The sequence below is a fragment of the Myodes glareolus genome, chromosome 1, assembly GCF_982192425.1.
Source record: "Myodes glareolus chromosome 1, mMyoGla1.1, whole genome shotgun sequence".
In the NCBI taxonomy this organism is placed as follows: domain Eukaryota; kingdom Metazoa; phylum Chordata; class Mammalia; order Rodentia; family Cricetidae; genus Myodes; species Myodes glareolus.
Window position 1 is genome coordinate 27,709,848 of NC_142026.1, and position 17,633 is coordinate 27,727,480.

The following is a 17,633-nucleotide window of genomic DNA, read 5'->3' on the forward strand; positions in this document are numbered from 1 at the left end:
TGCTATTTCAACCTACTAAATAAAAACATTTAAAAATAGTGCCTAGCAAGCACAAAACACAGAGCTCTCTGCTATCATGTCTTCTGACATTCTACGTCAGTGTGTTTATACTGCTCATTCCTTGGCCCAGAGAGGTAAAGCGTAGAAGTAATAGTCACTTCTAAGTGAAATAATTACTGAGTACATTTATTTATTTATTACTAGATTATAATTATCCTTTTTTTGAGAGTCCTATCATCCTTGTGAGAAAACTGAACCTGGAGATGGTGGTAGTCAATCAGGCAGTGAGTGCAGAGGCCAGAATTTGAACCCAGGCAGACTGTAGAGCCCACTTTAAAAATTCTGAGTATGCTCAGTAAAATCAGTGTGATGGCACCCAGAGCTCCATGTGATCACAGGAGAATGACAGGAGCAGTCCCTTGTCTCAGTTTCAAGTAACAATGTATAGATGTTTCTTTCCACATTATTGCCAGGTGTGCTTAGACAGATAGGTAACTTTCAGAAAGTGATTAGAGACTCAACCCTGTCATTCAAGGAATGGCTAAAAGAATGGGTACCTGCTATAAGACTTGTTAAAGGGAGCGGGCCCCTTTGTTTGTACTGGCCGCCCCACTAGCTTAACCCCTGGAATAATCACACAGAAATTGTATTAATTAAATCACTGCGTGGCCCATTATCTTAGCCTCTTATTGGTTAACTCTCACATCTTGATTTAACCCATTTCTAATAATCTGTGTTCACCATGAGGTCGTGGCTTACCTGGAAATTCTGCGTGTCTGACTCTGGTAGCTCCATGGCAACTCTCCCTCTCTGACTCTCTTTCTTCCTCCCAGAATTCAGTTCTGTCTTCTCTGCCTATCTAAGTTCTGCCCTATCAGGCCAAGCAGTTTATTAATTAACCAATGAAAGCAACACACAAACAGAAGGACCTCCTATACCAGAGACTGCTTGTATTTGAAGTCAGGTCCTCTAGAAAGTAGATTAAGCCCAGTCTGTTTACTCCAGCCATTTCTGAAACATAGGGACAGGTTTGTTTGGTTTTTTTTGTTTTGTTTATTTAATGTACCTGGAGGGACAGCCATGGATGCTGGGCACCGAACTCTTATATTTTTGGTTGTGAGCCTAGCCTTTAACGGCTGAGCCATCCCTCCTGGTCTGGACAGGTTTAACTCTAGCCCAGAGAACTTTATGGCCCTGTGACCACCAAGGGGTGAACTGCACAAGTAGATTTGGGCTCAATGTCCTTGGCCATAGTCAAGCATTAAATGGGACCTGGAGCCATCTTATTTGCCAAAGCTCTGAAAATAAGCACCCATTCTGGGAGGTAGCAGTATTCTTTCAGGAGCTCCAGGATCACCTCTTTCACCCGCTTCCTGAACTTAGGGGACATTTAGTGGTTTAGCCCACCTTATAAGTTGGCTGCTCTCTCTGCTAGACTTCAGACACAATCCATACAGCCTTTCCTCCAAGTTGTACTGGGGAATTCTGTTATGTGTTTTGTATCCCTTTTCTCCCCTCAGTCTACCTCAGACTAGACCAAGTTTTCTAAGTCACTGACCCCACACTGGCTACATGTCCTTTACCCTTCACTTTTGCTGCCACCTACTCTTACCCCGATTTAAGGTTTCTTTCTTGTTCCAGAGATGGAGGCACTGCCAAAGACTCCATCTTTTCCTTTCCCAGTGTATTAATTGCTATTTCTTAGCAAGTACTCATTTCCAACGTATCTGCTGCCATCCCAGACCTTGGATGTCTTCACAGAGGACTTTCATGCTGTTATACATAAGGTCCAACTCCTTCCTGCTTTGCTGCCCAGAGTACCCCCATCAGTCCCATCCACCCTGACACCATAGAAATTTGCTTCCCAGATTGACCACAGTCTGAATTTCCAGATGATAATATATGAGTGAAGACATGTTGGGAGGTCTCCCTTTCTGCCATGTGACTCCTCTCTACACCATAGGCCTTTCCATCTTAAAGCTTTGTGCTGACCTGTTCTGAAGCTCAAGACTCGGTTGAGAGTCAACATCTCTTAGATACCCTCTCCCTTAGTCTTCCTTAGACTGTGACCAGAGAGCAGTGGGCTTTGGCTGCACTGACTCAGATTACCCACACGAATGAAGTTGTACTCACTGTATACAGACATGTTAATCTCTTACTGCATCCATCTGTCCATCCATCCAGTTTCTAAGTGTCTGACTTGTTTTAGGCATTGTTCCTGAGGTCTGGGGATTCAGCAGTGGCTTGTACATTTAATTTAAGGTCTGTCCTTGTGGTACCTACTCATGGGAAGACCAGCCTTTAACCAACAATGGTAACAGGCTAAAGACTGAGGGATGCTCTTTGATAGGCAGGCTTAAATGCTTTCTCTGTTGATACCTCCCTTTATGATACATCAGTCTTTATGTTCTTTTCTGCATTGTAACCATTGATACTTGCTAAGGTACTGGCCACACTATCACTTTCCTTTCTGCCTGTCACAGGAGAGATTGTAGTATCTGCCAAGTGGAGGTCCTGTATGTAAAGTAGGGTTGAGCAACAGATATACTGAAGGTTTATGTAAAGTGACTGCTGCCTCTCCAAAGATGCTGAGACTAAATTCTGTTTGATTTTATCTGTTTAATTCTCCCAGGAGACTTGGGAAAAATTACCAAAGGTTCCTAAACTTTCCTATTTAAATGAGGGAATTTAACACAAATCCATCCAGCAGTTTGAGCAGCTGTAAATCTTTGGGGTTGGGTTAGAAACCTCCTTAAAAAGCATACTGTGAAGAACGTTCAATGTCATGCTTTCCCAAACATGTCTTCTGATTTACTTAATTACTAAGTTCTTGCTATGACTGGACAGTGCTTAAGTGCCAAAAACTCAAAGCTTGTAAAAATCAACATGAGTAGAAGTGACAGTCTAATGAAGGGAGGGGCTACTAAATAGTCCCACAAGCAAATGTAGGGTCACAGCTGTGACCGTCAGGAAAGGTAGTCAGAGGTCGGTGTCAGGAGCAGACGACTGGACATGCAGAAAGCCTTTGTGAAGGGAGGTTATCAGGAGGTGAGTGGCAGGTCAGTTCTATGCAGATGAGGAGTCCCATTGTATCTCCTCAAAGGAACTCAGGCTGGTGTGCTGCTGTCCATGCACAAGACCCAGGCCAGTGCCACCCTCGAGCTAGCTTCAGAGAGCCCTGAGGAGGTTTAAACTGTTCTTGCCCAGGGAGACCAAGGTCATTTCATAGTCCCGAGAAAAAAATCATAATGAAATATTAAGTACTATCTGCTAATATTTAATAACAGTTTATCAGGCAATTTGGCAAAAAAATATTTTAGAATTCTTCTTTTCTAAGAAAACATTAATGGAGAACAACTATAAAAATACATCTTTTTCTTTTCCTAGGATTTACTCACGAGACATAAATTGCTCAGTGCAGAATTTTTGGAACAGCATTATGATAGAGTAAGTATGTATTACATCTGTAAACTTTTAACAGAAATGAAATTAGCTTAAATGGAGGTTTAAGTAGGTTTTGTATCAGAATGTTTGACTCTCTGGTGTTTGTAAATGATGCTGTAATTACTTCTTTACTGAAACAACAGGGAGTACTACTAAGTCTGAAGCAAAATTTGATCTGCGTCTTGTATATTTTCTTATTTTAGAAGAGGGAAGTGGTCATTTTTGCTCCTGAGTGATAATCTTTTTTTATTTAAAATGCAAAGAGAATTTAATCTGACATTTTTTACTTTCTTCCTTTTTCATCAGTTGCTCCATACAAAAGAAAGAGGCAGTAGCTGGTGAGATTTGAGCAGTGCAGGCCTAGAGTGGGCAGGACCACAGCTTTGCTCCTTGTGCCCATGGCCAAGGCACTTAGTGCTTGGGGCTTAGATGGGGACGTTGATTCCGGCTCTGTCAGTGTCAGTCAAACCCAGCACTGATAGCCTCCAGAGAGCTGTCGGTGATCCTGGTGCTTGGATGACTACTGCCTCTCGGCTACACAGCTACTGCAGGGCTACAGTGCCTGTTTTCATGCCTACCCATCTGCCTTCCTCTGGAATGCCACGTTAGTTCCCTCCACACTGTCTGAGATCTGATAGGCACACTTAGAGGACTAAGAGTAATAACTATCCACTTACACTTCCTGTCTGTTCCACAAGACTTACTTTTTTTTTAACTATTCTACTAGTAGTTTAAATCTTTAATGTTTTAAATATTGTTGACATTTCACCATTTGCTTTCCTATTCCACTGCATTATAAGGTTCTTAGAGACAGAATCTGTGCTTCCTCGTGCTTGTCCCTTCTGTTTATCTTCCCCTCTCCCAGCAGCATCATAGCATGTAGCCAAGTAAGCAACCTCAGATGGCTTAAACATTGACAGCACTTTATTTCTGCCATTAGTGTTTGGACGTGGGTGTTTGCTTTTGTGTCTCTGGTTTAAGGTGACAGCCGTCATTACATAGGGACCTCACGGGTTTTAACACAGTGATTCTCAACCTTTGGGTCACCATGTATCCTGCATATCAGATATTTGCATTATGATTCATAACAGTGGGAAAATTACAGTTATGAAGTATCAAGAAAATAATTTTATGGTTGGGGGTCACCACAACATGAGCAACTGTATTAAAGCGTTCAGCATTAGGAAGATTGAAAACCTCTGCTCTAACTTCAAACTGCCTGAGTCCGGTTTCAAGTGCTAATAAAACCAAAGGCAACTGCTTTCTTTGCTCTTTGTGACTTCTTTAACCTCAAAGTAACTCCTGCCTATGGTGTGTGGAGTGTGCAGCTTTCTGATACTAAAGCTCACAAAGATAGCACTAAAACATCATAAGCAGTTAGGAATTGCTACCTATCTTACTAATATGTTACTATCTTAATTTAAAGCCTCCCACATATAGACTATCTTATTTAAAGAAATTTACTCTAGGTAATAAAGTCTGTTTTAATGTTGAAGTAAAATAGTTTCCTACATATTATTAGTGAATATGGCATTAGCTATCAAGATATTAGGAAGACATATATTAGGCAACTAGCAGAAATGTGTAAAGTATAGTCAGAAGGAATGTGAACTCCTAACAAAAAAGAGTACATGCTCCAGTAATCCTGACCACTTGGGTTTTTTTGTTTTGTTTTCTTTTATGACTTAACACACTACTGGGTTTCTCCTCTCAACTTTGTTTTCTCTCCTTGCTTGATACCTAGAAAGAACAGGGATGTTTTTCTCTTGTTGTTTAGACAAGTTGGTTCCTGTATATAAAGAAGTAGGAATTTTCCAGTGTAACACCAAGTGTGGAAACTGAGAACGTGTTAATGCTTTATGTAGCTGATTTAAGGTGCAGAGAAGGACTTTGTCAGAGCGATCTCTGGATCTCACTGGAGCCTGGAGGGGACCACTCCCAGGAGCTCCGTGTGTAGAGGTGGTTGTTGGCATCACCGGAGGGGCACAAAGGAAGGAAGGTTTGACACCATTGTCAGCAAGAAAGCACAGAACTTTGCTGATGTTGAGAGTGAGCCCCAAACTTTATCATGTCATTGTGCCTCCTTTTTCTTAGCCTTGATGTATGTTTTCTGGTCTCAGTTTTTCAGTGAATATGAGAAGCTACTTCATTCAGAAAATTATGTGACAAAGAGACAGTCACTGAAGGTATGGAAAATTCTCTTTCTCATGTCATTCGTTTCCCTTTATTGTGTATTTGCAACTTGAATTTGGGTACATGCTGATGTTGGTTGTAGACCTTTAGGAGACAATAAATACATTTGTGATTTGGGCGTGGTCAGGGCTTTTGCACAGTTTGAGGTTTGTTAGTGATCTCTATGGAGTAAATGCCCACGTGTAAGATTTGAGACATCAAAAGGGAATATAAAAGGAGATGGAAGATGATTTTATCTCCTAACAGTGCAGTATTTTAGATTCTGAAATAATTTTGTAGGAATTGAAATCTTTATTGGGCTGGCCAGTGATGGCATTCACCCTTACTCCCAGCATTCCAGAGTCAGAAACAAGTGGATCTGAGTTCCAGGACAACCGGGGCTATAAAATGAAACCCTCCCTCAAAAAAAATTTGTTGGTTTTGGTTTTGGAACAGTCCTGCTATATAGCTAAAGTTGGGCTTGAATCTTCCTGTTTAAACCATGACAAGCATGAACCATCATACCTTGCAGAAAGATACTTTTAAATGGATTCATGCCAACTATATAAAGCATTCCGGGTGTATACCGCATGTGGTATAGATGTGACAGTGAGGGCTGGGGCCAGCATATGAACAGTGAAACTGAAATGCCGTAGCTTTGCCTGCTTTTATCAACAAAGGATATGGACAATTCCATTTGAACTTTAGACACGTTAAATGTAAGATTGAAAGTCTAGAACAGTCTTTGGCAAACTAAGGAGCTGGAGATGTAGCTCAGTGGGCCAAGTACCTGCTATGCAGCATGAGGAGTAGAGTCAGAGTCCCATACCCACATTGGGTGCTGGGCAGCCATCGCAGTCACCCTGTGCTAGGGTCAAGCTATAATTTAGTTGCTAAACTAAATCAACAAATTCTAGGTTCAGGTAAGACATTCTGACTCAGTATGACAAGTGGAAAAGTGGCTATGGTGGACATAGGTATTGATCTTTGCCCTACACACACACACACATTTATACATATGCACCCATGTATGTGTGCCTGCACACATATAAACATGCATGTAAATCACGCACATGCAGCTGGCAAATTATAGCCTAGAATCCAAACTCAACCAACTGATTGGTTTTGTAAAGTTTTACAGGAACAGACATTTATTTATGCATCATCTTTGGCTGTTTGAAACTGTAACAGGAGATCTGAGAGGTTGTCACAGAGACCATTTGGCCTACAGAGTTAAAAATGTGCTTTCTGACCTTGTACAGAATAACTGCAGGCCTCTGTGTGTTATTATGGTGTTATTAAGTATGTAGCAGCACATCCAGTTTTGTCAGGAAGTAGTTCTACAGGGACTGGAGGTGGAGTTCCAGTGATTTAGAATCTCATTTAAATGTTTTACTGAATGTATTTTAAATTCCACTTTGCTCAGAATTCCTCAAAAGTATCTGATTTTGTATTGATGTGACACCATTTCTTGACTGGCAGCAACTTTATATCCCTTTATACCCCAACTTCTTTTTCAGTGTCCAGAGAATTGGAGTTCACAGTCATCTTCTTTGAGATAACTAAACTGAAGCTAGTCTCTCCTCAGTATGCCTTCAGTGTCTGTAATAGAGGATGAACACAGCGAAAGCTGCACCCTCTACACCACTTACAGACTTCATACGATGCAAGCAGGCCGCTTCTTACCTTGAAAATTAGTAATTATATGATTCAGAGTGATAAGAAGCCTGAAGTTAGTTTTTAATTACAAAAATTATTACATTGCTGGCACAAGCCTTTAATCCCAACACTCAGGAAGCAGAGGCAGGTGAATCTCTTGACCAGTCTGGTCTACAGAGTGAGTTCTGGACTGTTATACAGAGAAACCCTGTCTTAGAAAAAAAAAGAATGATTACATTACACTTAATTTATGTGGGGAATGGGGCACACATGAAGGTTAGGAAAACAAGTTCTCCCCTTCCAGCACGTGAGTCCTGGGGATTGAACTCAGGTTGTCTGGCTTGGTATGCAAACACCTTTGCCCACTGAGCCATCTTGCTGGCCTGAAACATAACTTCTATAAATTCCTTATAAACACTAGGTAGCATAGTTGTTTTCCTGAACAACAGATTGTGGGGTTGGGATATGAGTGCAGGTGCTGGAGGAGGCCATGAGAGCCTTGGAGCTTTGGTTACAGACAGTCATGAGCAGCCCACATGGGTGATGTGAACCTCTGCAAGAACAAGTGTTCCTGATCACTGAACCATGTCTCCAGCCCCACAGGTTTTGGGTCTTTTTTTTTTTTTTTTTTTTTTTTTGATGTTTGTTTTTGTATGGTGAGAAGCTGTTTATCTAGAGCTCTGTTGTTTAGAAATGTCAAATACCTAGAGCTCAGCTGGGAACCAGCAGCTGCCATCAGGCAGAGTTCTGTGCTTATGATCCCCATATGATCACACTTGAGTTTCTCACCGCACTCCCCAGAGGTCAGTACCGTCCGACCTCATTGTACTCACAACGAAGGCAAGTAACACTGAATTACATATCTGAAGCCAGGCAGGCTGGCACAGGACAGTCCTTACTGTCTGCCCTTCTGTCCACAAGGATGCCGATGCTTGCTCCGAGCAGAGTACATAGCTGACACAGTGGACACACTGGGCCTCAGCTAGAGCTCAGCATGAAAACAACATGGAGGGAAATCTCAGCTGAGCAGTAGCCGTTTGCACGTTGTGAGTTTATATGGTATATCAGAGAAGCTCTCAAACAGGCAGAGATCAGCTCAGCTCTCTGCTGTGGACCCTTTACAGTCACAGTTGTCTTGAGGAACCTCTGCTGAACGTACATCTTTGTGAGGCAGATGTGGGAAAATTAAAATTTTAGCACATCTTTAGGCAGACACCAACCTTCATCTTGGAAAGCTTTGTTAAATATATTTTAAAATGGGGTGGGGGTGGTGAGGACTTAGTTAAGATTAATGAACAGAAATTCCTAGCACCCTTTGTTCTGATCACTTTCTTGGGTAATGATTATTTATTATGTTGTTCATTTTTATTTTTGTTGCTGTTTTTTTGAAACCAGTCTCTTTAGTCTCTATGACCATAAAGTGGGTTGTTGTTTAATTTTTTTATTTGCTTTAAGTCTATTATTTGATGATCTGAATGTGTTCTCAGCTTCTTGGTGAACTGCTGTTAGACAGACACAACTTCACGATTATGACAAAATACATCAGTAAACCTGAGAACCTCAAGCTGATGATGAACCTCCTTCGAGACAAGAGCCGAAACATCCAGTTCGAGGCCTTTCACGTGTTCAAGGTGGGCTGCGCTGACACAGTGCTCTCCTCCAAACTGTTGTTACAGTTAGTAAAATATTGCCAGCTTCCGGTAACCAATGTGATACTCAATTCAGCCCAAGTGTTTAAACAAAAGCAGGGACCTGGAAGTGGGTAGACCATTTGGACTTGAGAATAAGAAAGTATAATAGAGAGAGGGTGTCATTATTTTTCAGCTTGAACAGGAGGTAATTCAGAGAAGGATTTCCCTTGCTGCCCTCCTCCCCCGCCCACCCCGTCTAGGCTGGCCTCTGATTCACCTCTATCTATAGTTGATTAAGTGAGGGCCAATGCAAAACCAAAAGTATTTTATGATGTTGGGGGTAGGGGGGTCTTAAGGTCTAATCTGACTTCCTGTGCCCAGAAATAATTTGTTTCTAAAATAAAAGTATTTAGTCCTAACTACTCAGTTTTAGAGTTTGCAGAATGAGCTTGGCAATCCGCCCCCCCCCCCCCCCACACACACACACACTTTGATTTTGTTCAAGACAGGGTTTCTCTGTAGCTTTGGAACCTGTCCTGGAACTCGCTCTGTAGACCAGGCTGGCCTCACAAAGAGATCCGCCTACCTCTGCCACTCGAGTGTTGGGATTAAAGGCCTGCGCCGCCACCCCCAGGAGAGTTTGGCAATCTATGCGCTAGAACAAATGACATTATTTCCCTTACCTTGTAAAATAAACTCTTTTAAAGCAAGAACCAATTATCTGTCCGGATAAGGTTCCTCTCTGACTGACACGGTTTTCTCTTATGCAGGTGTTTGTGGCCAACCCCAACAAGACACAGCCTATCCTAGACATCCTCCTCAAGAACCAGACCAAACTCATCGAGTTCCTCAGCAAGTTTCAGAACGACAGGACAGAGGACGAGCAGTTCAACGATGAGAAGACCTATTTAGTCAAACAGATCAGGGATTTGAAGAGACCAGCTCAGCAAGAAGCCTAATTTCCAATAAACACCACAATATCCCATCCAACTTCAGCACTTGCTGTTAGCTACTCAGCATCAGGCACTCTTATCGATTCATGAGGAACATTACTGCTAATCTGCTGTTAAGTGAACGGTTTTCATTTTACCTTTTTGTTTTTCAGTCCAGGTTGGAGAACGTAGCTGCTGCTGCTTACACATTAGCGCGCACGTGGTCTTTCCCTTGACCTCTGTGTCATTTCAGAACTCACAGACTCCATTTGCTACAGGAGTTCTGAACATGGCTGAGTTCATGCAGGCAAATGTATGATGAAAGTGGTCTAGGGAAAAGACATTGATGACATCAGCTGACACCTGCTCATCAGCAATGCTCTGTGCAGATCTCTGCAGTATGGACGGGTACACTGGCATCCCAGAGCCAGATCAGCCGCTGTCGCCGAAGAAACAGAGGGGAACTGTACCCAGTGTGAGCTTTGGGGAGGATAAAGTTGACGTGCAAATAAATTGATACTGAAACTTAGCAGCTTCTCAAGTGTGGAGCTTCATAAGGTCATAAGGAAAGTGTATATATGCTTTTCACAGCTTTCTAGAACTTTTTGACATTTGATTTTCTTGAGACTTGTGAACCTGGATGTGTAGAAAGCTATTTGTTCATTTTACTTTTGAAGGTATTTTAAAACAGTAGCGCTAGCAGCGACACCTTACGTTTCATTTCAATAATGCTCACAGGTTTCTTTTGTATATAATTCTTAGAATGCTCATTTCTTTTAAATCGTTTAATTTGTACAGCAGAGGAATGTTATTGTAGTAGTATGTAACTATTACCTGAGTTTTGCAAAAAAAAATGCTCATATGTAATTGAAATACTTGAGATCACATGAAAATGCTGATTTTAACATTTAAGGATCACAGCACTATAAGAAAAAGAACCGATCCCTTGTATTCAGTTACCCAGTGGGGCACCGTTGGCAGGGGAACTACAGACCTGGAACTCGGTCCTCTACATGGACTTGCAGAATATTGGCCTTATTCATTTAAAATGAGTCCTAAGATTGCCATATCTATGAATGATACAGATTATGCTAATAATGCTGATTCTTTGTGGGGTTGGGGGGCCTCTGTAGAGCACCCTTTCTTTCTTAGAGTAAGTAATATCCAGTACAGTAGTCGTGAAACTGAATAATTAAAACTTTGGCTTCTCTTAGGAAAAGAAGAGCCCTAGTCCTAGATGTCCTCTGAGGAGATTGTTTTTAATGTCCTTTTCCTTAATGCTGCAAATTATCAGTATTTATAAAGCAACTGATTTTGCACCACTTTTGTGACTGTGACCACAGCAGAACAATATCTCCTAGACTGTATCTCCGTCAAGTTGCTAGGATGGGGTCTGTTCGTCTCAGTGACACACAGGTCACAACTAACAACTTAAAATCTGAGTTTGCCCGATCCAGTTCACAATGACGATTCTTTGCTAGCCTCTCCTACGAACTGAACGATTTATTGGTCAATAAAGGGAGCCTCCTGGCAGGGGTTTGAGCAGGTATAAGGTTTCCTTCAAGGAACACAAGTCAGAAAAACCACTCCAGAAGATTCAGGTGTGTTCTTTCTATTTCATTTAGATGGCAGTGTACAATAGTTTCCAAGGCTCTCTCCACCAGGGTGTGTGGGGGGTAGAAGAGAGGGAGAATTCCTGTTGACTAGTAGAAATAGGGAAAGCATTCAGTCTCCTGGACTAAGAAATCCTCAGCAGGAGGCAGACTCAGCTGAGCTGATCCAGTCCTTGCCATCCAGTGCTGTGAGTCAGGATTTAGTGCAACAGCAGTCATTACACCAAGTGGAAGGGGTGTCTCCTTGCCAAGCCAGCTCTTAGAACTCCAGACAGAAAGCAGTTTCCACTTGGGCAAGCATAAAGTAGTGCTAGAGTTCTGGTGTGGAAGATGAATGCAGTGTGTCAAAGAAATGTGTGTCACTAATGTGTTGGAAGCTGGAGGCAGAGAAGGCTTCTGGATTGTTTTTAAACAGAACAATGTGAAAACATTCAAAATTGGAAAATGCATTTGACCTGTGATCATTTACTAGGTTCCTATTACCAAAACAATTATCTTGGGTGTGGTTTCTTCGGTGTTATAAAGGGTTAATTTTACTTAAGGCAGTTACTTAATGTGATTTTTTTTAAACCCTTAAAAAAGTGGGAGATGTATACAATTGTTAATGATATGGAAGTGTTTCCTTTCTCCTGAGGAAAAGTGAATTTCTTATCAGAATATCTGGCTGGCCCTGTAATTTAAATTAAAATAAAATTTTGGAGAAATCGACTTGTGATGTCCTTTAGACGGTTACATTATGACACTGTGAAGAGTCCCATCAAGAAACACACAGCATACTTGAAGACTGGGCAGGAAACAGTTAACTCATTCTTTGACCTGGCCCTTGGGAGACAGAGGCAGGCTATCTCAGTGACATAGAGTTAATGCAGTTTCCCAGAATCTTTCCCATGTGCAGTGTGATATCCGTGTCACAGCACCCTTCTTTGTCTCCAAGTTCAATGTCATTGCACCATTTTATGGCACCCCCTCCCCAGCATTTGGGGTGTAGATCTGTTTTTGGTTTTGTTCACTGTGTGCTTGGCAGGAAGATTGACAAGCCACTGTCACTGGAGTGTCAGCAGTGAAGGTGAGACCTGTGAAGCATCAGGGCCCGTCTGGCCCCTTGCCTGTCTCCCTGCCCCCAGTATACGATCCCCGCCAACACTTAGCCTTGTCTGTATCTCTCCAGTCACAGGCAGCACAAGGGACTTCGTTAGGATAACAGCACCCTACTGCTCTCGTCTGCAGGGCAACAACACCTACCAAGGGTCGGGCCAAAGTTCCCCTGCAGATTCCTCTTCCCCACCCCATGAGCTGCAGGTTGACCAGTCACCCTGTGCTGCCTACTTCCATCCTAGCCTGTAAGACTAGAAGAGCTCAGAGTCGTGGAAGACCTGAGCTGCAGTGTTCCATAGTCACCCCACACCATCCCTTAGCTGCAGCCCTTTCCTGTCCATTGGGAACAAGGTAAGAGTCTCCTACAAGACCTTCATTCCCAAAGTCCAGCTGCCTCCCTGAAGCTAGGAAGACCTCGGGAGGGATCTGAACGTGTTCACTTCCACTTTTTAGCATGTGTGACAACCATCTTCTCCCAAGATTCTTTTCTTCCCTACATACTCCCACTCAGCACTTGGAGGCTGAGACTGTCTTGCTAAGGCCTGGCAGGTCTGAATCTCCACAGGTCTGCCTCCCTGCGTTCACACTGCCCGGAGGGGCCTGGTGATTGCACAGAGCTGTGACACCTGTTTGTGACACCTGTACCCACAGTGACCTCAGAAACTTAAATGGAGAGGTCACTGGCCCCACTCCTAGACGAGATCATATCCTCTGTAGTTAACCTTCTGTGATGGAAGTGCCTTTTCTTGTTGGTGTCTACAGACACCACTGTGCTTCCGTATTTCCACACAGGTGGCAGGTTTGTAATTGGGCCTGATCAAAATGAAAACTTAGAAGTCTTGTTACCACCTGCAGCTCATGGTCCCCAGAGCTGATGCATAGGCTAGTGGCTGGAGCTGCAAAGGTGAGCAGTGGCCTTAATGAGTGGCAAGCCGTTGGACACTCCCAGGTGCCGTTCCCCAGCAGTTCCTTTACCTGGTTTAGTCAGTAGATGGGGCTGGATTACCAACCTGGCCAGAACCATCGATGCCTTATGTCTCCTGTATGGTGATGGCGCTCCTCTGGACCCACGTATAGAAGTGACTGCACCCAGCAGCTGCCCTCGGTGGTGGTGACAGCTGTGGCTCCTGGGAACACCCAGCACTCTTCAACCTCAGAAGAGTTCACCTGCCTCTGCAGTCTGAAGCAGTGCTGAGCCCAAACACCCACCATGGTAGCCAGCTTTGATCCACTCTAACCTAAGTGTTTCCCAGGACCTGGTCTCAAATGTAGCGCTAAGGCTAGCTAAACAGCCTGACCAGCTCCCCTCTCCACCTCGCCTGTGGCAGTTTGGCCTCCAGGCTTCAGCACTGAGCTGCTTTCACACCTTAACCCCACTGGAGGGCAGTGCAGCTCCTCGGTTTAGTGCTGCAGCATTTATCTGGGCATTGACTATGAAGAGACCCAGAAGCCCAGGGGTTGTCTTTTGCTGGGCAGCCTGGATCTTCCTGGTTGGACATCATTTTGAATGAAGAGAGTAGTCTGGATTATAGAAAGATGGCAGAGGAAGCCCTGAGTGAATGTGTGTTGCTGACAGGGGCTTCACAATGGTGTTTCAGCCTCCCACACCAAAGTAGGCAGACCTGGTTCTTCGGTCTTTAAAGTCTGAGTGGTAAACCCCCAAAGCCCTCATTCTCCAAACATGGCGTGTTGGGGCGGTGCAGAGGTAACCAACAGCTAGCGTTCCTGTGGGCTACAGAACATGTGGACACACTCCCATAGAGCATGCTAGTGAGTGAGGACAAGGCCACATCTGAGACTGAACATCCTCTCGGAATGTCCCACGGCACCCAGCCTGAGAGGTTAGCCTGGGCTGTTACAGAGAGGCCCACAGACCAGGGCCTGCTGATTTTAGGGACGGGGTACCTAACCCCTAAGCCCTACTCCCCGACCCTAGAAGACAAAGCTCTGGGGACTGAAGAACAGCAGGGGAAATATCCCAGGCCTTGTTACCCTACAAGGTTTGCCCACTACAACATAGTTTCTCTTATGTGCATCTAAATAATAGCCCCCAGAGTCCCTGGGATCCTTGTAGAGGAGGAGACAACCATGGGTGTGAGAGTAGGTTATTTGGGTGGCAGTTTGCTCTTCATGGGCCCCATAAGTACAAAAGGGTGTATCTACAGAGCTCCTCCTACTCACTCCCTCAATTCCCCATGGAAGATGTGGAATTTTTTTTTCTTGGTTTTTCGAGACAGAGTTTCTCTGTGTAACAGCCCTGACTGTCCTGGAACTAGCTCTTGTAGACCAGGCCTGCCTCGAATTCACAGAGATGCCGCCTGCCTCTGCCTCCTGAGTGCTGGGATTAAAAGGTGTGCACCACCACCGCTGGGCGAAAGATGTGGAATTTTGATCCAGACTTGTGGCTGTGAAGAACTGAGCTTTCTCACTTAAATCTGGCTGTGGATGAGACAAAGGTCAAGTTCACCTGGGAGCAAAAGAGAAGAGCCATGGTTTTCCTACTCTAACCAGCATGCCTAGCTTCATTTCTGCTCTTCCCTGCTGGCCTTGGCACATGACTGTTCAAGATGGGGAAAAGAGCAAGAGCCAACTCTTGGGCTTTCTAGAGGGGCTGAAGAGAGTGCCCAGCAACAGAGTAGATCATCAATACATGATGACTTGGAAAACCCAATGGGGGGTCCCATGTTCCCACAGTGCCCTTTAGAGTACTCCCTAACTTTGGTTCATCTCTGGTTACAGAGATAAAAACAAATCTTGCTGGGTTGGGTGACACTGATCTTTAATCCCAGCACTAGGGAGGCAGAGGCAGGCAGATCTCTGTGAGTTCAAGGCCAGCCTGGTCTACAGCATGAGTTCCTGGAAAGCCAGGACTACAGAGACCCTGTCTCAAACAACAAAAAAGCCAGTCAGTCCCTTGACTGGCATTTGTGATCATTGTGATATGTACTGTTGACACCTGCCACTCATGGCATCTGGGCACCAAGACTGCGTGTACATTGGCCCATTCCTTCTCACTCTAGCCCAGCAGTGAGATGGGCAGGCAGGGAAGTGGGGACAGCACCACGGCAGAATGACTGCACCCAAGAAGCTCTGGATTCTGCCTCTTCCAAACACTGTTAAGAAGGTTTAAGATTCTTGTCTTGAGCTAACAAGAGGAACCCAAGCAACATCTGTCTGTTCACCCAGTGAAAGCGGAGGCAAAGTGAGCCAAATGAATTCCCAAGATGGCAGAGGCTTTCCCTGAATGCCTCACCTGGTGAGGAAATGCTTTGTCTGAGCATAGAGAGATTGAGGGAGACAGAGAAAATCAGCAGGGCTTGGGGTTCGGAGCAGAGGGGCTTGGACAGCTTGGAGCCTGGAAGAGCCTGAATATAAGAATAGACAGACGCTTGGTCCAGCTACAGCTTCCTCCACATTTTGCCTAGAAAGCAGTGGTCAGGTGGTAGAAGGAACTGCAGATCCTGAGCATTCTTGGCTGTTTGTTTTGTTCGAATGGGGTCTTGTTAAGACATCCAGGCTGATCTCAACTTTTCTAATCCTCCAGGCTCCACCTCCCCAATGCTGGGATTACAAGTGTATGCCACCATATCCAGTTTAGAATCCAGAACATTCCTGAAGTGAGTAGATCCTATGGTCCTGCCAGAATCAGATCCAGAGATGAACCAAGAAGAGGTAAAACAGAAAACAGTCAACTCAAGGTTCAACTATAATATAAGAGGCTGGAGCTCTGCAGACTGCACCTCAGGCACTGGGCACAGGGATAGCTTTCACCAAGATGATCTCATTCTAATCCTAAGGTCAGTTTACAGTCAGGCAAATAGAACAACACCATTATTCAGCACATCCAAGACACTCAGTGAACTCCCAAATAAGATCAGTGCAGAAGTCCTCAAAGACCTGCAACTGTGGCAAAGCTGCAAAGAGGAGCGCTTGAAAGCAAGAGCTAGGAGCACCTGCCTAGGTCTCAGCATTCAGGAGGCTGAGGCAAGAGGCTGGAGACATCCAGGTCTGACTGCTGGGCTAGGGAGACACTGTCTCAAAACAAAAAGATCAAAACGGGCTGGAGAGATGGCTCAGTGGTTAAGAGCTTTGCCTGCTCTTCCAAAGGTCCTGAGTTCAATTCCCAGCAACCATATGGTGGTGCACAGCCACCTGTAATGAATCTTGGTACCCTCTTCTGGCCTGCACCGTAATACATAATAAATAAATATTTTTAAGAAAAGATCAAAACAACAAAAAATGTTCAGGGCAACAATGATACAATCATTTCTCTTTTGTAGAGGAATAGAAGCCAGAGGAGGTATAAATAATAAAATAATGATAACAATATAAGGTATCTAGAGTACTAAAGCTCAAAGCAAACAAGAAACAATTAACCAAGAATTCTATAGCCAGGAACCAGAGAGACGGCTCAGCCAGTAAAGGCACCTGAGTTTGCTCCTTGGCACACACATGGTGGAAGGAACAACTGATCACAAGTGTGTACAAGCAAAAAAAAAAAAAAAGCAATCAAAAATGATTAAAAGTAATATCAGGAAAGTATCAGTAAATCTGACCTTTGGAAGTAAAGGTGAAATGAGGGCCTTTTCAAATAAATAGAGACTCCTGCTTATAGACCTGTCTCAGAATAATAAATAAATACTAGGGAGAAATTTCTGGGCTGAAGAAAGAGAAGCAGATGTTAGTTAAATGTACTGGAAGAAGAGTCCCAGACACCGTGAATACGGAGGTTGTTTTTTGAGGCAGAGTTTCTCAGTATAATGATCCTGTATGTCCTAGAGCTCACTCTGTAGACCAGGCTGGCTTCAAACTCAGAGATCCTCCTGCCTCTGCCTCCCAAGTGCTGGAATTAAAGGCGTGTACCACCACAGCCTGGCAAATATGTAGGCTTTGAAATGATAAACATTCTTTTCCTCTAACTTTCAAAAGACAAGTGTCTATGACATAACTACAGTACTGCAGTGTTTTGTTAGCAAATAGGTACAGTGTCAATCACATCATAGCACACTGGAAAGAGGGGCAGAGCTGACTTATGGTGAAGCAAAGTTTCATATTTTGACCCAATAGAGTTATCATCAAACTTCAGT

The 17,633-nt window shown here is 43.8% G+C and overlaps 1 protein-coding gene across 1 annotated transcript in view; it reads left to right on the forward strand.

Moving 5' to 3' along the window:
* The window catches only part of Cab39 (calcium binding protein 39), a 76,506-nt gene extending 64,347 nt beyond the window's left edge, over positions 1-12,159 (forward strand). Inside the window, exons 6-9 of the mRNA XM_085697349.2 lie at positions 3,388-3,447; positions 5,565-5,630; positions 8,763-8,906; positions 9,677-12,159. Of these exons, the coding sequence (XP_085553475.1) occupies positions 3,388-3,447; positions 5,565-5,630; positions 8,763-8,906; positions 9,677-9,865 (459 nt within the window). The 3' untranslated portion in view covers positions 9,866-12,159. The remainder of the gene's footprint in view (positions 1-3,387; positions 3,448-5,564; positions 5,631-8,762; positions 8,907-9,676) is intronic.
* Positions 12,160-17,633: the final 5,474 nt, after the last annotated feature.